This window comes from Onthophagus taurus, chromosome 1 (assembly GCF_036711975.1).
Source record: "Onthophagus taurus isolate NC chromosome 1, IU_Otau_3.0, whole genome shotgun sequence".
In the NCBI taxonomy this organism is placed as follows: domain Eukaryota; kingdom Metazoa; phylum Arthropoda; class Insecta; order Coleoptera; family Scarabaeidae; genus Onthophagus; species Onthophagus taurus.
The window spans coordinates 3,659,674-3,674,168 of record NC_091966.1 but is presented as its reverse complement, the minus strand read 5'-3'; the positions used below and the strand labels follow the sequence as shown (position 1 = coordinate 3,674,168).

Sequence of the window (14,495 nt, the reverse complement as noted above, 5' to 3'; positions counted from 1 at the left end):
AACTAGAACTAACACTAGACCTAGAACTAGAAACATTCGGGTTTAGCCGTGCGTCTGAAGTTTTAGTTCAATAAAAATATGCAACATATTGATATTTTATGCTAACAAGCGCTACCTATCACCTACCAGCCGTTCTAGGTCTAGTGTTAGTTCTAGTGCTAGTGTTAGTCTAGTTTTATTTGTTATTCAGCGCTAGATTGTTGTATATTTTTATTGAGCTATAACGGACACTGTGTTCCCCATATTGATTCGAAAAAGCTAGTTTTTGAAAAAAAAAGTAGTTGTGCAACCCCAATAGTATGATATATGTTTCAATTTATGATCGAAATAATTGATTACTTGTTTCGATTAAATTTAAATATTTCAATCTGTATCTAACAAATAACTCTAAACAACTTGTACTGAGAATGATTACATTTGAACGTTTATTTTTTTTTAATAACATTCTGCAATAGTGTTTTGGTACTACAGTGGATAAAAATAATTAAAAGATAACCAAATCTTCTTTCATAACATTTAATAAGTTCGACATCTCGCTGTAATTATCACATTAACCCAACTTTTTCATCATACTCCTTATCGAAATAGCAACAAACCTTTGCCCAAACACAACACGAACGCTCGTTCTAATTCCTACAGTTATTTATGTCTCCAATAAAAAAATTTATTTTTATTGATCGATTTTATATCTAACATTTAATCGATAATAAGGTAAGATTTTGTTTTATCTACACTTCTTTTCCAATACAAGATGATTATGTTAGATTCAAATTAGAGTTAGAAAAGAAAAAATAGAAATCCTCCACTTTTAAATTGAATGATTGTATCACCTTCTGGGTTGGGACTCTTTTTCTCACTGTTTAAAGTGTAAAATTGATTGTATTTATGGGTGGTTAAAAAATTATTTGGTGGGTTATTTGGTGGTGGTTGTTGCATGCAGGCGGATTGGATGAGCCACCAGTGGCTTATGGTCGACCTCCGCATGTTCAGTACGTCTACCTCCCTTACTATCAAGGACAAATGACGTACACACGTAAGTTGAGATGACTCTATTACTACTTTTTTTTTAAATTCTTTTAATTTATATTATTCGAAAATCTTGATCACAAATTATAACCCATGAGGTGAAAGAAGTAGTGCTTGATTTCATTTCTTTCTTTCTTTACACTTAGTTTTTATAGATTTCTTTTTATCTGTTGTTGAATATATCTTTAACATTTTTTATTATTTATTTAGCTTTTAGCAAGCTTTATTATTTTAGTTTAGTTTAGCTTTATCATTTTAGTCTAGCTTAATTATTTTAATTTAGCTTGTTTAAATTTAATTCATAATTGATTAAATTAATTTTAAAAGAACAAATTAAAATGATTTTTCTGTTAGGTGAGGATCCTATCTTGGGGGATCAACAACAATACAAATACATGTCCGGAGGAGATGATATGAAATCATTCGGTGATGACTCAAGGATGGATGTAACCAACGACGAAAAAAGCGAATATAGGCATTCTATGGGTAATAAAAAAAACTTATGTAAAGTTAGCCCCTAATTAGACATGATTTTGATTGTAACAAAAGAACCTCTAAACCGATTTTGATAAAAAATATCTCATTCGAAAGCTTAATGCTTGGCCAATACGAAATTCGAAATCTCCTTTGAATTCCACTAAAACGCTAAAATGTTGAGAACTTCAAACTTAAAAAAACTTAAAATATTCATAACTCGTAAACAATGTACTCGATTATTAAGATCTGTACATCATGAGATTCGCCATAGTTTTTTCTATCGAAGTCATAAAATGCTCGATCACAATTTTTTTTCTATTAATCTTATGCAGTCCTAAGAACGACACCATGTTCGGCTCGTTGTTTATACACGTATGGACGCTCGAAAGTCTAGCCCCCAATAAGACAAAAATAATTTAGATTAAATTGACTATAAGTAAAGAATTGTTTATACTGAAGAACTTTTATACTGAAATTTTTTTTCTCAACGTTCCGAATCCCGTGCTTTTTTATAGCTCTCAAGATATAAAACGATTTCATGTAATTCATCATTAACAAAACGTAAAACCACGATTTTATCTAATTTTCACCTTTTCTAACTTTTCTCGATATACAGTGTGTCCGTAAAGTAACGCATATAGGCGATAAAATCATAAAAACCGGTTTATGGAAAAATCCCTGAAAGGGGTCTAGAGATATAATTTTTTTGCAATTTTTTGGTGTAGATTTCAACTTTTTTCCACCATTTTTAAACGAGTTATGGCGTCATCGATATTTTTTTTAAATGGCAATCCCCCATTTTTATTGTGAAATATGAAAGAGGATTTTTTTCTGAATCTAGTACAGTCAATATTAATATTGGTTACATAAGAAAATTTTCGAGAAAAATTACTTCAAAGTTTAATTACTTCAAATTTGTATAATGATAAAAATAGCAGTAGCTATGAGTAACCATGGTAACCAATTAATTAACCACGATTTGTTGAACTTCCCTAGCAACATTTAGTAGGCCAGACTTCGAGAAATGCTCCGAGAGATGGCCATGCTGTTTAAATTTAGTCACAGCTAGGCGCATCATACTTTGGCTTAACTTATTAAAGATGTCAACTACTTACTAAATCAGTTTTTGACACACTTAGGAAATTGTTTAAAATAATTGGTTACCATAGTTACTCATGGCTACTGCTATTTTCATCATGTCAACAAATCTGAAGTAGTTAAACTTTAAAGTAATTTTTCTCCAAAAATTTTCTTATGTAAGCAATATTAATATTGACTGTATTAGATTCAGAAAAAAGTCTTCTTTCATATTCCGTAATAAAAATGGGGGATTGCCATTTGAAAAAAATACCGATGACGTTATAACTCGCTTAAAAATGGCGGAAGAAATTTAAACTCTACGCCAAACAATTGCAAAAAACTTAAATCTTTAGATCCGTTTCAGGGATTTTTCCATAAACCGTTTATAATGATTTTATCGCCTATATCCGTTACTTTACGGACACACTGTATATGCATTTGAGAGTAAAAGTGTAAAAGAGCAAAATTGCTGAACATACAATTTGCTACAAGGTTCCAATAAAGTTCTTCAATTACATTTCTTAATTACCATAAATAACCCCTTGCATTTAATCAATTTGACATTAAGATGAAAAATTTAGAAAACTTCACGATTTTTTTTCTAATTATTTTTATAATACAACCCAATATGTATTATACATCATCTTAAAGAAGGAATCATCAACTTTAATTTGCAACCAATTACATTTCTTAATTAATATAAATAACCCTTCCACGATTTTTTTAGTTTCAACATGCATTTAATCAATTTGACATTAAGACGAAAAATTTAGAAAACTTTGTGATTCTTTTTCTAAATATTTTTATAATCCAACCCATATTGTATTACACATCATTTAAAAGAAGAAATCATCAGCTTTAATTTGAGATCAATTACATTTCTTAATTACCATAAATAACTCTTCCACGATTTTTTGAGTTTCAACCTGCATTTAATCAGTTTGACATTAACATGAAAAATTTAGAAAACTTCACGATTTTTTTTCTAATTATTTTTATAATACAACCCAATATGTATTATACATCATCTTAAAGAAGGAATCATCAACTTTAATTTGCGACCAATTACATTTCCTATTTACCATAAATAACCCTTCCACGATTTTTTGAGTTTCAACCTGCATTTAATCAATTTGACATTAAGACCAAAAATTTAGAAAGTTTCGTGATTCTTTTTCTAAATATTTTTATAATCCAACCCATATTGTATTACACATCATTTAAAAGAAGAAATCATCAGCTTTAATTTGAGACAAATTACATTTCTTAGTTGTCATAAGTAACCCTTCCATACATTTTTGAGTTTCAACCTGTATTTAGTCAATTTGACATTAAGATTAAAAATTTTAGTAAATTTCGCGATTTTTTTTCTAATTATTTTTATAATACAACCCAGCATGTATTATACATCATCTTAAAGAAGAAATCATCAGCTTCAATTTGAGATCAATTACATTTCTTAATTACCATAAATAACTCTTCCACGATTTTTTTAGTTTCAACATACATTTAATCAGTTTGACATTAACATGAAAAGTTTAGAAAACTTCCCGATTTTTTTTCTAATTATTTTTATAATACAACCCAACATGTATTATACATCATCTTAAAGAAGAAATCATCAGCTTTAATTTGCGACCAATTACATTTCTTAATTGCCATAAATAACCCTTCCACGATTTTTTGAGTTTCAACCTGCATTTAATCAGTTTGACATTAACATGAAAAATTTAGAAAACTTCGCGATTTTTTTTCTAATTATTTTTATAATATAATCCAATATGTATTATACATCATCATAAAGAAGAAATCATCAGCTTTAATTTGAGACCAACTACATTTCTCAATTATCATAATTAACCCTTCCACGATTTTTTGAGTTTTAACCTGCATTTAATTAATTTGACATTAAGATGAAAAATTTAGAAAACTTCACGATTTTTTTTCTAATTATTTTTATAATACAACCCAACATGTATTATACATCATCTTAAAGAAGGAATCATCAACTTTAATTTGCGACCAATTACATTTCTTAATTAATATAAATAACCCTCCCACGATTTTTTGAGTTTCAACCTGCATTTAATCTATTTGACATTAAGACGAAAAATTTAGAAAACTTCGCGATTCTTTTTCTAAATATTTTTATAATCCAACCCATATTGTATTACACATCATTTAAAAGAAGAAATCATCAGCTTTAATTTGAGACAAATTACATTTCTTAGTTGTCATAAGTAACCCTTCCATACATTTTTGAGTTTCAACCTGTATTTAGTCAATTTGACATTAACATCAAAAATTTTGTAAATTTCGCGATTTTTTTTCTAATTATTTTTAGAATACAACACAATATGTATTATACATCATCTTAAAGAAGAAATCATCAGCTTTAATTTGGGACCAATTACATTTCTTAATTACCATAAATAACTCTTCCACGATTTTTTTAGTTTCAACATACATTTAATCAGTTTGACATTAACATGAAAAGTTTAGAAAACTTCCCGATTATTTTTCTAATTGTTTTTATAATACAACCCAACATGTATTATACATCATCTTAAAGAAGGAATCATCAACCCTTCCACGATTTTTTGAGTTTCAACCTGCATTTAATCAGTTTGACATTAACATGAAAAATTTAGAAAACTTCGCGATTTTTTTTCTAATTATTTTTATAATACAATCCAAGATGTATTATACATCATCATAAAGAAGAAATCATCAGCTTTAATTTGAGACCAATTACATTTCTCAATTACCATAAATAACCCTTCCACGATTTTTTGAGTTTTAACATGCATTTAATCATTTTGGCATTAAGATGAAAAATTTAGAAAACTTCACGATTTTTTTTTCTAATTATTTTATAATACAACCCAACATGTATTATACATCATCTTAAAGAAGGAATCATCAACTTTAATTTGCGACCAATTACATTTCTTATTTACCATAAATAACCCTTCCACGATTTTTTGAGTTTCAACCTGCATTTAATCAATTTGACATTAAGACGAAAAATTTAGAAAACTTCGCGATTCTTTTTCTAAATATTTTTATAATCCAAGCCATATTGTATTACACATCATTTAAAAGAAGAAATCATCAGCTTTAATTTGAGACAAATTACATTTCTTAGTTGTCATAAGTAACCCTTCCATACATTTTTGAGTTTCAACCTGTATTTAGTCAATTTGACATTAAGATCAAAAATTTTAGTAAATTTCGCGATTTTTTTTCTAATTATTTTTAGAATACAACCCAACATGTATTATACATCATCATAAAGAAGAAATCATCAGCTTAAATTTGGGACCAATTACATTTCTTAATTACCATAAATAACCCTTCCACGATTTTTTTAGTTTCAACATGCATTTAATCAGTTTGACATTAAGATGAAAAATTAAGAAAACTTCCCGATTATTTTTCTAATTATTTTTATAATACAACCCAACATGTATTATACATCATCTTAAAGAACAAACCATCAGCTTTAATTTGAGACCAATTACATTTCTTAATTACCATAAATAACCCTTCCACGATTTCTTGAGTTTCAACCAGCATTTAATCAATTTGACATTAAGATGAAAAATTTAGAAAACTTCTCGATTTCTTTTCTATTTATTTTTATAATACAACCCAATATGTATTATACATCATCATAAAGAAGAAATCATTAGCTTTAATTTGAGACCAATTACATTTCTCAATTACCATAAATAACCCTTCCATGATTTAAGGTTCCGAATCGCCTGCTTTACCAACAACAAGATGTCAAACCACGATTTAATCTAATTTTCACCTTTTCGAACTTTTCTCAATATACAGAGTGATTCAAAAAACCGCTGACAGACTTCTAGAGTAGATAATACATGAAAAATTAAGATGAATAGTCTTAATATACATCGCAAATGCCTCGTTGGGGAGATATAGCGGGATCAAAGTTTCTTTAAAATTAAACATTATCTGCTATAAAAAGCACTTTTTTAAAAATATTGTCTCCGCCATTGCTCTCTACGCGTGTAAAGTGATCAATTATCTATCAATTGGTCTCTAACAAAACTTTGATCAAAGCAATAGTTTTTAAGAAAAACACGTTTGTAGAAAATTTGTTAATTCAATCAAAAACTGTTGCTTTAATCAAAGTTTTGTAAGAGACCAATTGATAGATAATTGATTACTTTACACAAAAATCGACAAAATTAGCAGTGGAGTTGAAAATATTTTTAAAAAAGGGCTTTTTATTGCAGATAATGTTTAATTTTAAAGAAACTTTGACCCGCTATATCTCGCTAAGGAGGCATTTGCGATATTAAGACTTTTCATCTTAATTTTTGATGTATTACCTGCTCTAGAAGCCTGTCAGCGGTTTTTTTGAATCACCCTGTATATGCATTTGAGAGCAAAAGTGTAAAAGAGCAAAATTGCTAAGCATAAAATTTGCTACAACTTTTATACTTAAACTTTTTTACTAAAACTTTCCAATTTCCATGCTTTATCATTAACAAAACGTAAAACCACGATTTTATCTAATTTTCACCTTTTCGAATTTTTCTCGATATTTTTCCATCTGAGAGCAAAAGTGTAAAAGAGCAATATTGCTTAGAATAAACTTTGCCATAACTTTTATAGTAAAACTTTTTTTCTAAAACGTTCCGAATCCCAAACTTTACCAACAACAAGATGCAAAACCACGATTTCATCTAATTTTCACCTTTTCGAACTTTTCTCGATATTTATGCATTTAACAGCAAAAGTATAAAAGCAAAATTGCTACAACTTTTATACTTAAACCTTTTTTCAAAAATGTTCTGATTTTCGTGCTCTTTCATCAACAAAGATGCAAAACCACGAAATCATCTAATTTTCACCTATTTACATTTTTCTCAATAATTATGCATCTGATTGCAAAAGTGTAAATGAGCAATATTGTTAATAATAACCTTTGCCTTTCTTAGAGGGGGCTAGAAAAATAACTAACTTCATAAACACTTAATTTTGATTATTAATTAATATTTCTTGTTTTAGCACCTTCTCATATAAGTGGAGATGCTTTAATAACATCAACTCAAGTAAAAGATTATTATGCGCCAAACGCTTATTTACCAGATAATGTTGATATAAATCGACAACCGATTACCGTTGGGTAAGTCTTTCTTTCTCTTTATTTTGAAATTTTAATTTTCATTCTCGTTGTTACACCGTCACAACATCAACATTGATCAAAGTTAAAAGATTTTTTTTATTTAGGAGTTTGTGTTTTGGGCCTATGTTTAAATGTTTAATACATTTTCATAAAAAAAATCAATCTTTTAATTTGTTTGATTTATGAAAATGTAAGGTGAAATTTATTTCTGTTTTATTGTTGTTGGCTGTTTCCCTTCCCCATTTTAAATAAACCCCCTTTTATAAATAGCCTTTTTTACTACACACACCTTAAAGACGTTTAAACCAGCATCATTGTAGTAGTTGTATTGCTTACTTATACAGTAACGAATGGTCTACGCTAGAAATTATGCTGAAGCAACTGGGTCCGTACGATCGACGAGGTTCCGGTTTGTGCAGAGAAAGGTACCGCTGTTAGTCTTTGGTACTAAGGTACAATTTATTTAGAGCACCGAATGCGGCACAACAAAAACAACTAAAAAATCAACACCATCTGTATTTTTTGAGTTTCTTTAACAAATGTTTGAATTCCCCCCCTAATCCTTGCATATATATATTTTTAATTGATTTCATCTTCAACATATTCATTGAAAATGAAAATTATAATACACAAAATTTGTGTTACATAAATTAAAATTATTTTATATAATTGTGTAATTTTTGATCCCAAAATTTCTTTTTTGGAATTAAATTTTTTTGGTAACTAACTGCATTTTTTTTCTGTTTGGGATTTTGTGTTGTGGCAACAGTTTATCCAGTTGGAAAAAGTAAGTTTTGTGTACAGCGTGTTACAATTAACCTATCATTCTTGTTATAATATTAATTGTTCATGTTTTTTCGTTGTAAATAAAAGCTTAACACTGTTTATAATGCATTTCAACCCCGAATTTTTTGAGTTTTATTTAGACATAGAGAGTTGTCCGTTAATTGTAATCACCACCTTTAATCGCTATAATTTTTGTGTTTATAATTTTATTTTTGTAGGATTAATTTGATTTTTTAGAATTCTCAAACATCCTTATGATTAGAATTAGAAAAAAAATTTAGCCCTAATTTATCATCTAATCTAGTTAACACTAGATTAAGAAGTAGATAGTGATTAAAAATTTCTAATTCTACATGGTGATTGATAATTCCTGGACAATAACAACACTTTTACACTCATTTGATTTTTTTTTCGTAACTCAACACCCTAAAATTTTAATAATCTCCATTAAATTAATTCTTATTTTTCCAAATTTAGCTTTCTGGTGTCATTTTTGGTAGACGCAAGGGGTGGTGCGATGAGAGGGTGTAGACACTCTGGGGTTAGAGTGATCGTTCCACCGAGATGTGCTGCAAGTCCAACCAGGATTACCTGCCGATACGTGCGACCCAAAAAGATTCAACATCCTCCACCTTTAATGGAAGGTGAAGCTTTGGCAAGTCGAGTTTTGGAATTAGGACCAGTTGGTGCTAAATTTTTAGGGTGCGTTTAAAAAGTTATTAATAAATTCGTTTTTTCAATCTTATTTTTTTGATGTTATAGGCCTGTTATTTTGGAAGTACCCCATTTCGCTTCTTTGAGAGGAAAACAACGCGAAATCGTAGTCTTAAGATCCGAAAATGGGGAAACTTGGAAGGAACATACTTTGGAAGCCAATGAAGAAGCTGTTCAAGATGTTTTGAATCATAGTTTTGAAGGAGAAGGTGAATTAATTCCCCATTTAGTATAAATTTTAACTCATAAGATATGTGATGATTTTAAGATCGCTTAAACTTTTTTTGGAATCTTCTGGATACTGGCCAAGTTAACTATGTGTTCTTAATATCTTGGGAAAAAGGCGAAAAAGTTGCATTTCTTTTTGTTTATGTGCAGGGTGAAGTTCTGCACAATTCCTACAAGACCTTGTAGGGCTGTGTCAATAAATTTTTGAAACTCAATCAAGGCTGCTTTAATTCGAATGAAACTCGACTGAAATGTTTTAATTCATAAGATACGTGATGATTTCAAATTCGCTTCCACTTTCTCTGGAGTCTTCTGTCTGAGCTAACTATGTGTTCTAAATATCTTGTGAAAGAGACGAAAAAGTTGCATTTTTTTTGTTTATGTGCTGGTTGAAATTCTGCACAATTCCTACAAGACCTTATAGGGCTGTGGCAATAAATTTTTGAAACTCATTCATGGCTGTTTTATTTGGAATGAAACTATTTCTTGAACTCATAAGATATGTGATGATTTCAAATTCGCTTCCACTTTCTTTTGAGTCTTCTGGATACTGGCCGAGCTTACTATGTGTTCTAAATATCTTATGAAAGAGACGAAAAAGTTGCATTTCTTTTTGTTTATGTGCATGTTGAGGTTCTGCACGATTCCTAAAAGACCTCGTTGGGCTGTGTCAAAAAATTTTTGAAACTCATTCAAGGCTGCTTTAATGCGAATAAAACTAATTTTTTTAACTCATAAGATCCGTGATGATTTCAAATTCGCTTCCACTTTCTCTGGAGTCTTTTGCATACTGTCTGAGCTAACTATGTGTTCTAAATATCTTATGAAAGAGGCGAAAAAGTTGCATTTCTTTTTGTTTATGTGCAGGATAAGGTCGTACACGATTCCTGTAAGACCTTGTAGGGCTGTGTGGATAAATTTTTGAAACTCATTCAAGGCTACTTTAATTCAAATAAAACTAATTTTTTTAATTCATAAGATACATGATGATTTTAAGCTTGCCTTCACTATTTCTGGAGTCTTCTGGATACTGGTCGAGCTAACTATGTGTTCTTGACAAGGTTGCATTTGTTTTTGTTTATGTACAGATTGAGGTCCTGCATGATTTCTGCAAGAACTTGTAGGGCCGTGTCGATAAGATTTTGAAACTCATTCAAGGCTGCTTCAACCGTTTGAGTGCGGAACAAATTTTGTGAGCATATGCCAAAAATGCGGAGCATCCGCACTCAAACGGTTAATTCCAAAGAAATTCATTTTTTAACTCATATGATACGTGATTTCAAGATCGCTTCCACTTTCTCTGTAGTCTTCTGGATACTGTCTGAGTTAACTATGTGTTCTAAATATCTTATTAAAGAGGTGAAAAGGTTGCATTTCTTTTTTTTATGTGCAGGTTGAGGTCGTGCACGATTCCTGCAAGGGCTGTTTCGATAATTTTTTAAAACTCATTCACGCTGCTTTAATTCCAAAGAAGCGCTTCAACTTGTAAGAACCTCGGTGTGTCGAAATTGTCTGAAATCGTCAATCTGTATCTAGCATTAGCTGCTGGTATGCTTTATGAATGTGCAATACGCAGAAAACTGGATGTGGGTGTTTCATGTCACTAGTCTGTTATTCTGAAATAAAAGTCATTAGATTTACTTACCACTCCTGATGTGTGCCATTGTAGGGAGCAATCTCAGAAGAATATTCAGCACCATCTGAGCCAGCTTTTGATCTTTCACATCTTCATCTTTGCCCTTCCTTTATTCAGTCTTTTCACTTCTCTCCCTTTTTTTTTTGTTTTTCCTTGATATTTGCCGAGCTTTTAAGGCAACTTCTTCCAGTTGCTGGATGTAATCTATCACAATTTGCGTATCTGGCAGCAGAGGTTTTTGTCTTTGGACATTCAGATGATGGGTGCTTACATCTGTACTAAGGCGTACATCTGTGGAAAACGTAGCTAAATAGATGGCATTTAAAGCATTATTGCACCCATTTATTGTTGCCTCTTAGGTTCGGTCTTCACCTGCAATTAACAATTTTTCCAGACTTCAAATAACGTCTTCCCTTCTTTATTCTTGGTAGTGTTTGATCTTACTTGATCTTATTATTAGTAATACTACCGACTCCACTCTTGCGTTTTCCTGCTCTATTCATTTTGCTCGTTCATTACCTATACATCATGGTGACGCTTTCTGTTTTAGAAAAGCCCGCTTTCCTGAATTAGATGAATACTTTAATGAAATTGCGTCTGAATCAGAACTTGGTGGCCGCGATATCAATGACGCGGTTCAAATTTTTTATAACTATGTCAATACTGCTATACGCGAATTTGTGCATTTAAAACGCAAAGCTACCAAGGGTTTTCCTACTTAGTTTTCACATAATATCATTAAAGTAATTCGAGAGAAAAGGAAGGCGCACTGTAAATGGAAGCGTTTTGGCAACCGACTTGACTACCTTACTTTTTCAATTCTAAGGAGTCGTGCAAAGTATCTAATCCATCTTAATTATATGGAGTACGTTAGAAAAGCTGAAAGCAATATCCAATCTGACCCAAAGATGTTTTGGGCTTTTACTAAGTCTAAGAAGAATGGGGATGTCTGATTTCTTTTCTTCAGTTTTTGTTGATCCTTCCCCAATCCAGCAGAATGCGGATTGTGTGAAAACAGATGCTTTTCCTTTGAGTTAGATGCAGTTTGGCAGGATTGAGGTTGAGGAGGCCTTGATGGGCGTCAGGGTTACTGACAGTATTGGTACTAATGGTATTCCATCAATTTTGAATGTTCACACTCTCTGTCTGTTATTTTGCCAGCATATGGGAAAGTATTAAAGAAAATGGTTCAAGCACGTCTATTTTTTGCCATTAGTCTAAAATCAATTGTAGATAACATGGTTTTTTGCTGGTCGCTCGGTTGAGAGTAACTTGCTTAAATATATCTTATCTTCTCTGGAGGATTCTTGTCAAGTTGATTCAGTTTATACGGATTTTAGTAAAGCTCGACCGGGTGCATCACAACTTACTTCTGTTTAAACTAACGAAGTTTGGTATTCAGGCTAAACTTTTGCAATGGTTTGCTTCTTATCTGAAAGAGAGATGCCAGATTGTTTCAGTTAATGGTGTTTTCAAGGTAGCCATCTAGGCCCTTTACTGTTTGTTATTTATGTTAATGACCTATTTGACGTAGTTAATTATACCCAATGTTTAATGTTCTAGATTGCAATTTGATTTAAATAATCTTCATGTTTCTTGCTTAAATAATCGCCTTTCATTAAACTTCTCAAACATTTATCAATCTAAATCATTTTTGTATTAAAACAGAGTTGAATCAAATCGAAGATCTTCACACGAACAGAATTACGAGAATTTTAACGAACGACTTCCCCCATTATTTCGCCGTTGTGTCAAGAGTACGACAAGACGTTTACGCAATCGGACCGGATGGTGGTACAGTTTCAAGTACAGCGGTTCCTCTGGTTCAAGCAGTTTTTCCACAAAACGCTTTAACCAAAAAAATAAGGGTTGGATTACAGGTAAAATCATTTCTGTTATAGACATTATTTTTTAATAAATTAATGCATTAGGCACAAGCTATCGAGTCCGAAACAGTTTCAAAACTTCTCGGTCACGGAGTCGCCGTTTCTCCAATAGTAACGGTCGAACCAAGACGAAGAAAATTCCACAAAGCGATTACGTTGAGTTTACCAGCTCCTAAAGCACACACACAAGGGATGATAAACCAGTACTCAGGGTTTGCATCAACTTTAAGACTTCTATGTTCGATTACAGGTAAACAATTTTTGTTATTATAATTTTTTTTTATTTAAGATTAGTTCAAAGAAACATTACGAGTTCATAGGGATTCTTGTAATGACGTTATGGTTCTTGTTTTGCACACTGTAATATTTCAGTTTAAAAAATCCTTTACACCACCATGATTATAAGTTAATATTTTTCATTTACATTATCTTTCCAAATTTGAAACAGTATTCAAAGTATCTTCTAATAATGTTTGATTATTATGGATCATTCACCCAGAAATTGCAGGAGACTTTTGAGATTAATCAAAATAATAAAAATAAAATAAAATCGTATCTCACAAGTTTCTTTGTATAATAAAATAATCATAATTTTTTGTTATGTATGCATGTTCACTCTATTTAACGTAATATTGTTGTGTTACTGTTGCAAATTGTGTTATGTCGTATACATGCTTCGATATAGGGAACAAATCAGGTAAATTAGTGCTCTTATCTTTATAACAAAACAATTAAACTTTATGTTTAGTTTAGATTCCTTCCTGATTGGATGCTTTTATTGTATTTAAAACTACTTTGGTTTGCAAGAAAGATACAAATAGAGATCACTAATTATTCACGTTAAATAAAAAACACACTAAAGTATCTTAATTGCAGCGGATTAATTTAAAACATTTTTTTCTATATTTTCTCTTTAATTAGGCGGTCAAAATAAAGCTGTTTGGGAAGATGTAACCGGTTCAACGCCTTTATCTTTCGTTAAAGAATGCGTATCTTTTACAACAACGGTGTCTGCCAGGTTTTGGTTAATGGATTGTAGAAATTTTTCCGATTCAGCTCGTATGGCAACTGAATTATATAATCAGGTTAAAAGAATATACAACATACAGGGTGTTTCAAATGTCTGGAATATAGCCAATCATTTCGCCATTTGTGGTTTTAAAGAAAAATGTTTCAAATATAAGTTTCTTTATTAATCGTGGCGCATTTTTTTGGCGATATTTGCTTGTTTACATTGTTTTTTTGTTTCGTTGCTATGGCAACCAACATTGTTATTTTAAATGTAATGCATCAAGGTCCGTTGTGTATTGGTTATACGGTTATCCAACTCGAACAAATTGACAAAAGTATAAATATAATATACAGGTGCCCATTATGTCAAGTACCTCGAATTCCGAACACTAGATGTAGAACTAGAAACATTCGGGTAGCCGTCTTTAGAGACGTGTGGCTAAACCCGAATGATTCTACTTCTAGGTCTAATGTTAGTTCTATTTCAGTA

General features: G+C 30.9%; 1 protein-coding gene across 9 annotated transcripts in view; it reads left to right on the top strand.

Moving 5' to 3' along the window:
• LOC111418996 (ankyrin-3-like) overlaps positions 1-14,495 on the top strand; it is a 101,865-nt gene that overhangs the window by 63,211 nt on the left and 24,159 nt on the right. For 5 of the 9 annotated variants that reach the window (XM_071194552.1, XM_071194548.1, XM_071194572.1 and 2 more), the window contains exons 10-18: positions 941-1,033; positions 1,381-1,512; positions 7,627-7,744; positions 8,089-8,169; positions 9,008-9,232; positions 9,293-9,453; positions 12,777-12,988; positions 13,040-13,244; positions 13,916-14,079. In XM_071194552.1, the coding sequence (XP_071050653.1) occupies positions 941-1,033; positions 1,381-1,512; positions 7,627-7,744; positions 8,089-8,169; positions 9,008-9,232; positions 9,293-9,453; positions 12,777-12,988; positions 13,040-13,244; positions 13,916-14,079 (1,391 nt within the window). Of the gene's footprint in view, positions 1-940; positions 1,034-1,380; positions 1,513-7,626; positions 7,745-8,088; positions 8,170-8,513; positions 8,532-9,007; positions 9,233-9,292; positions 9,454-12,776; positions 12,989-13,039; positions 13,245-13,915; positions 14,080-14,495 lie in introns of all 9 variants that reach the window. The other 4 variants (XM_071194557.1, XM_071194568.1, XM_071194564.1 and 1 more) reach the window with 4 other exon arrangements.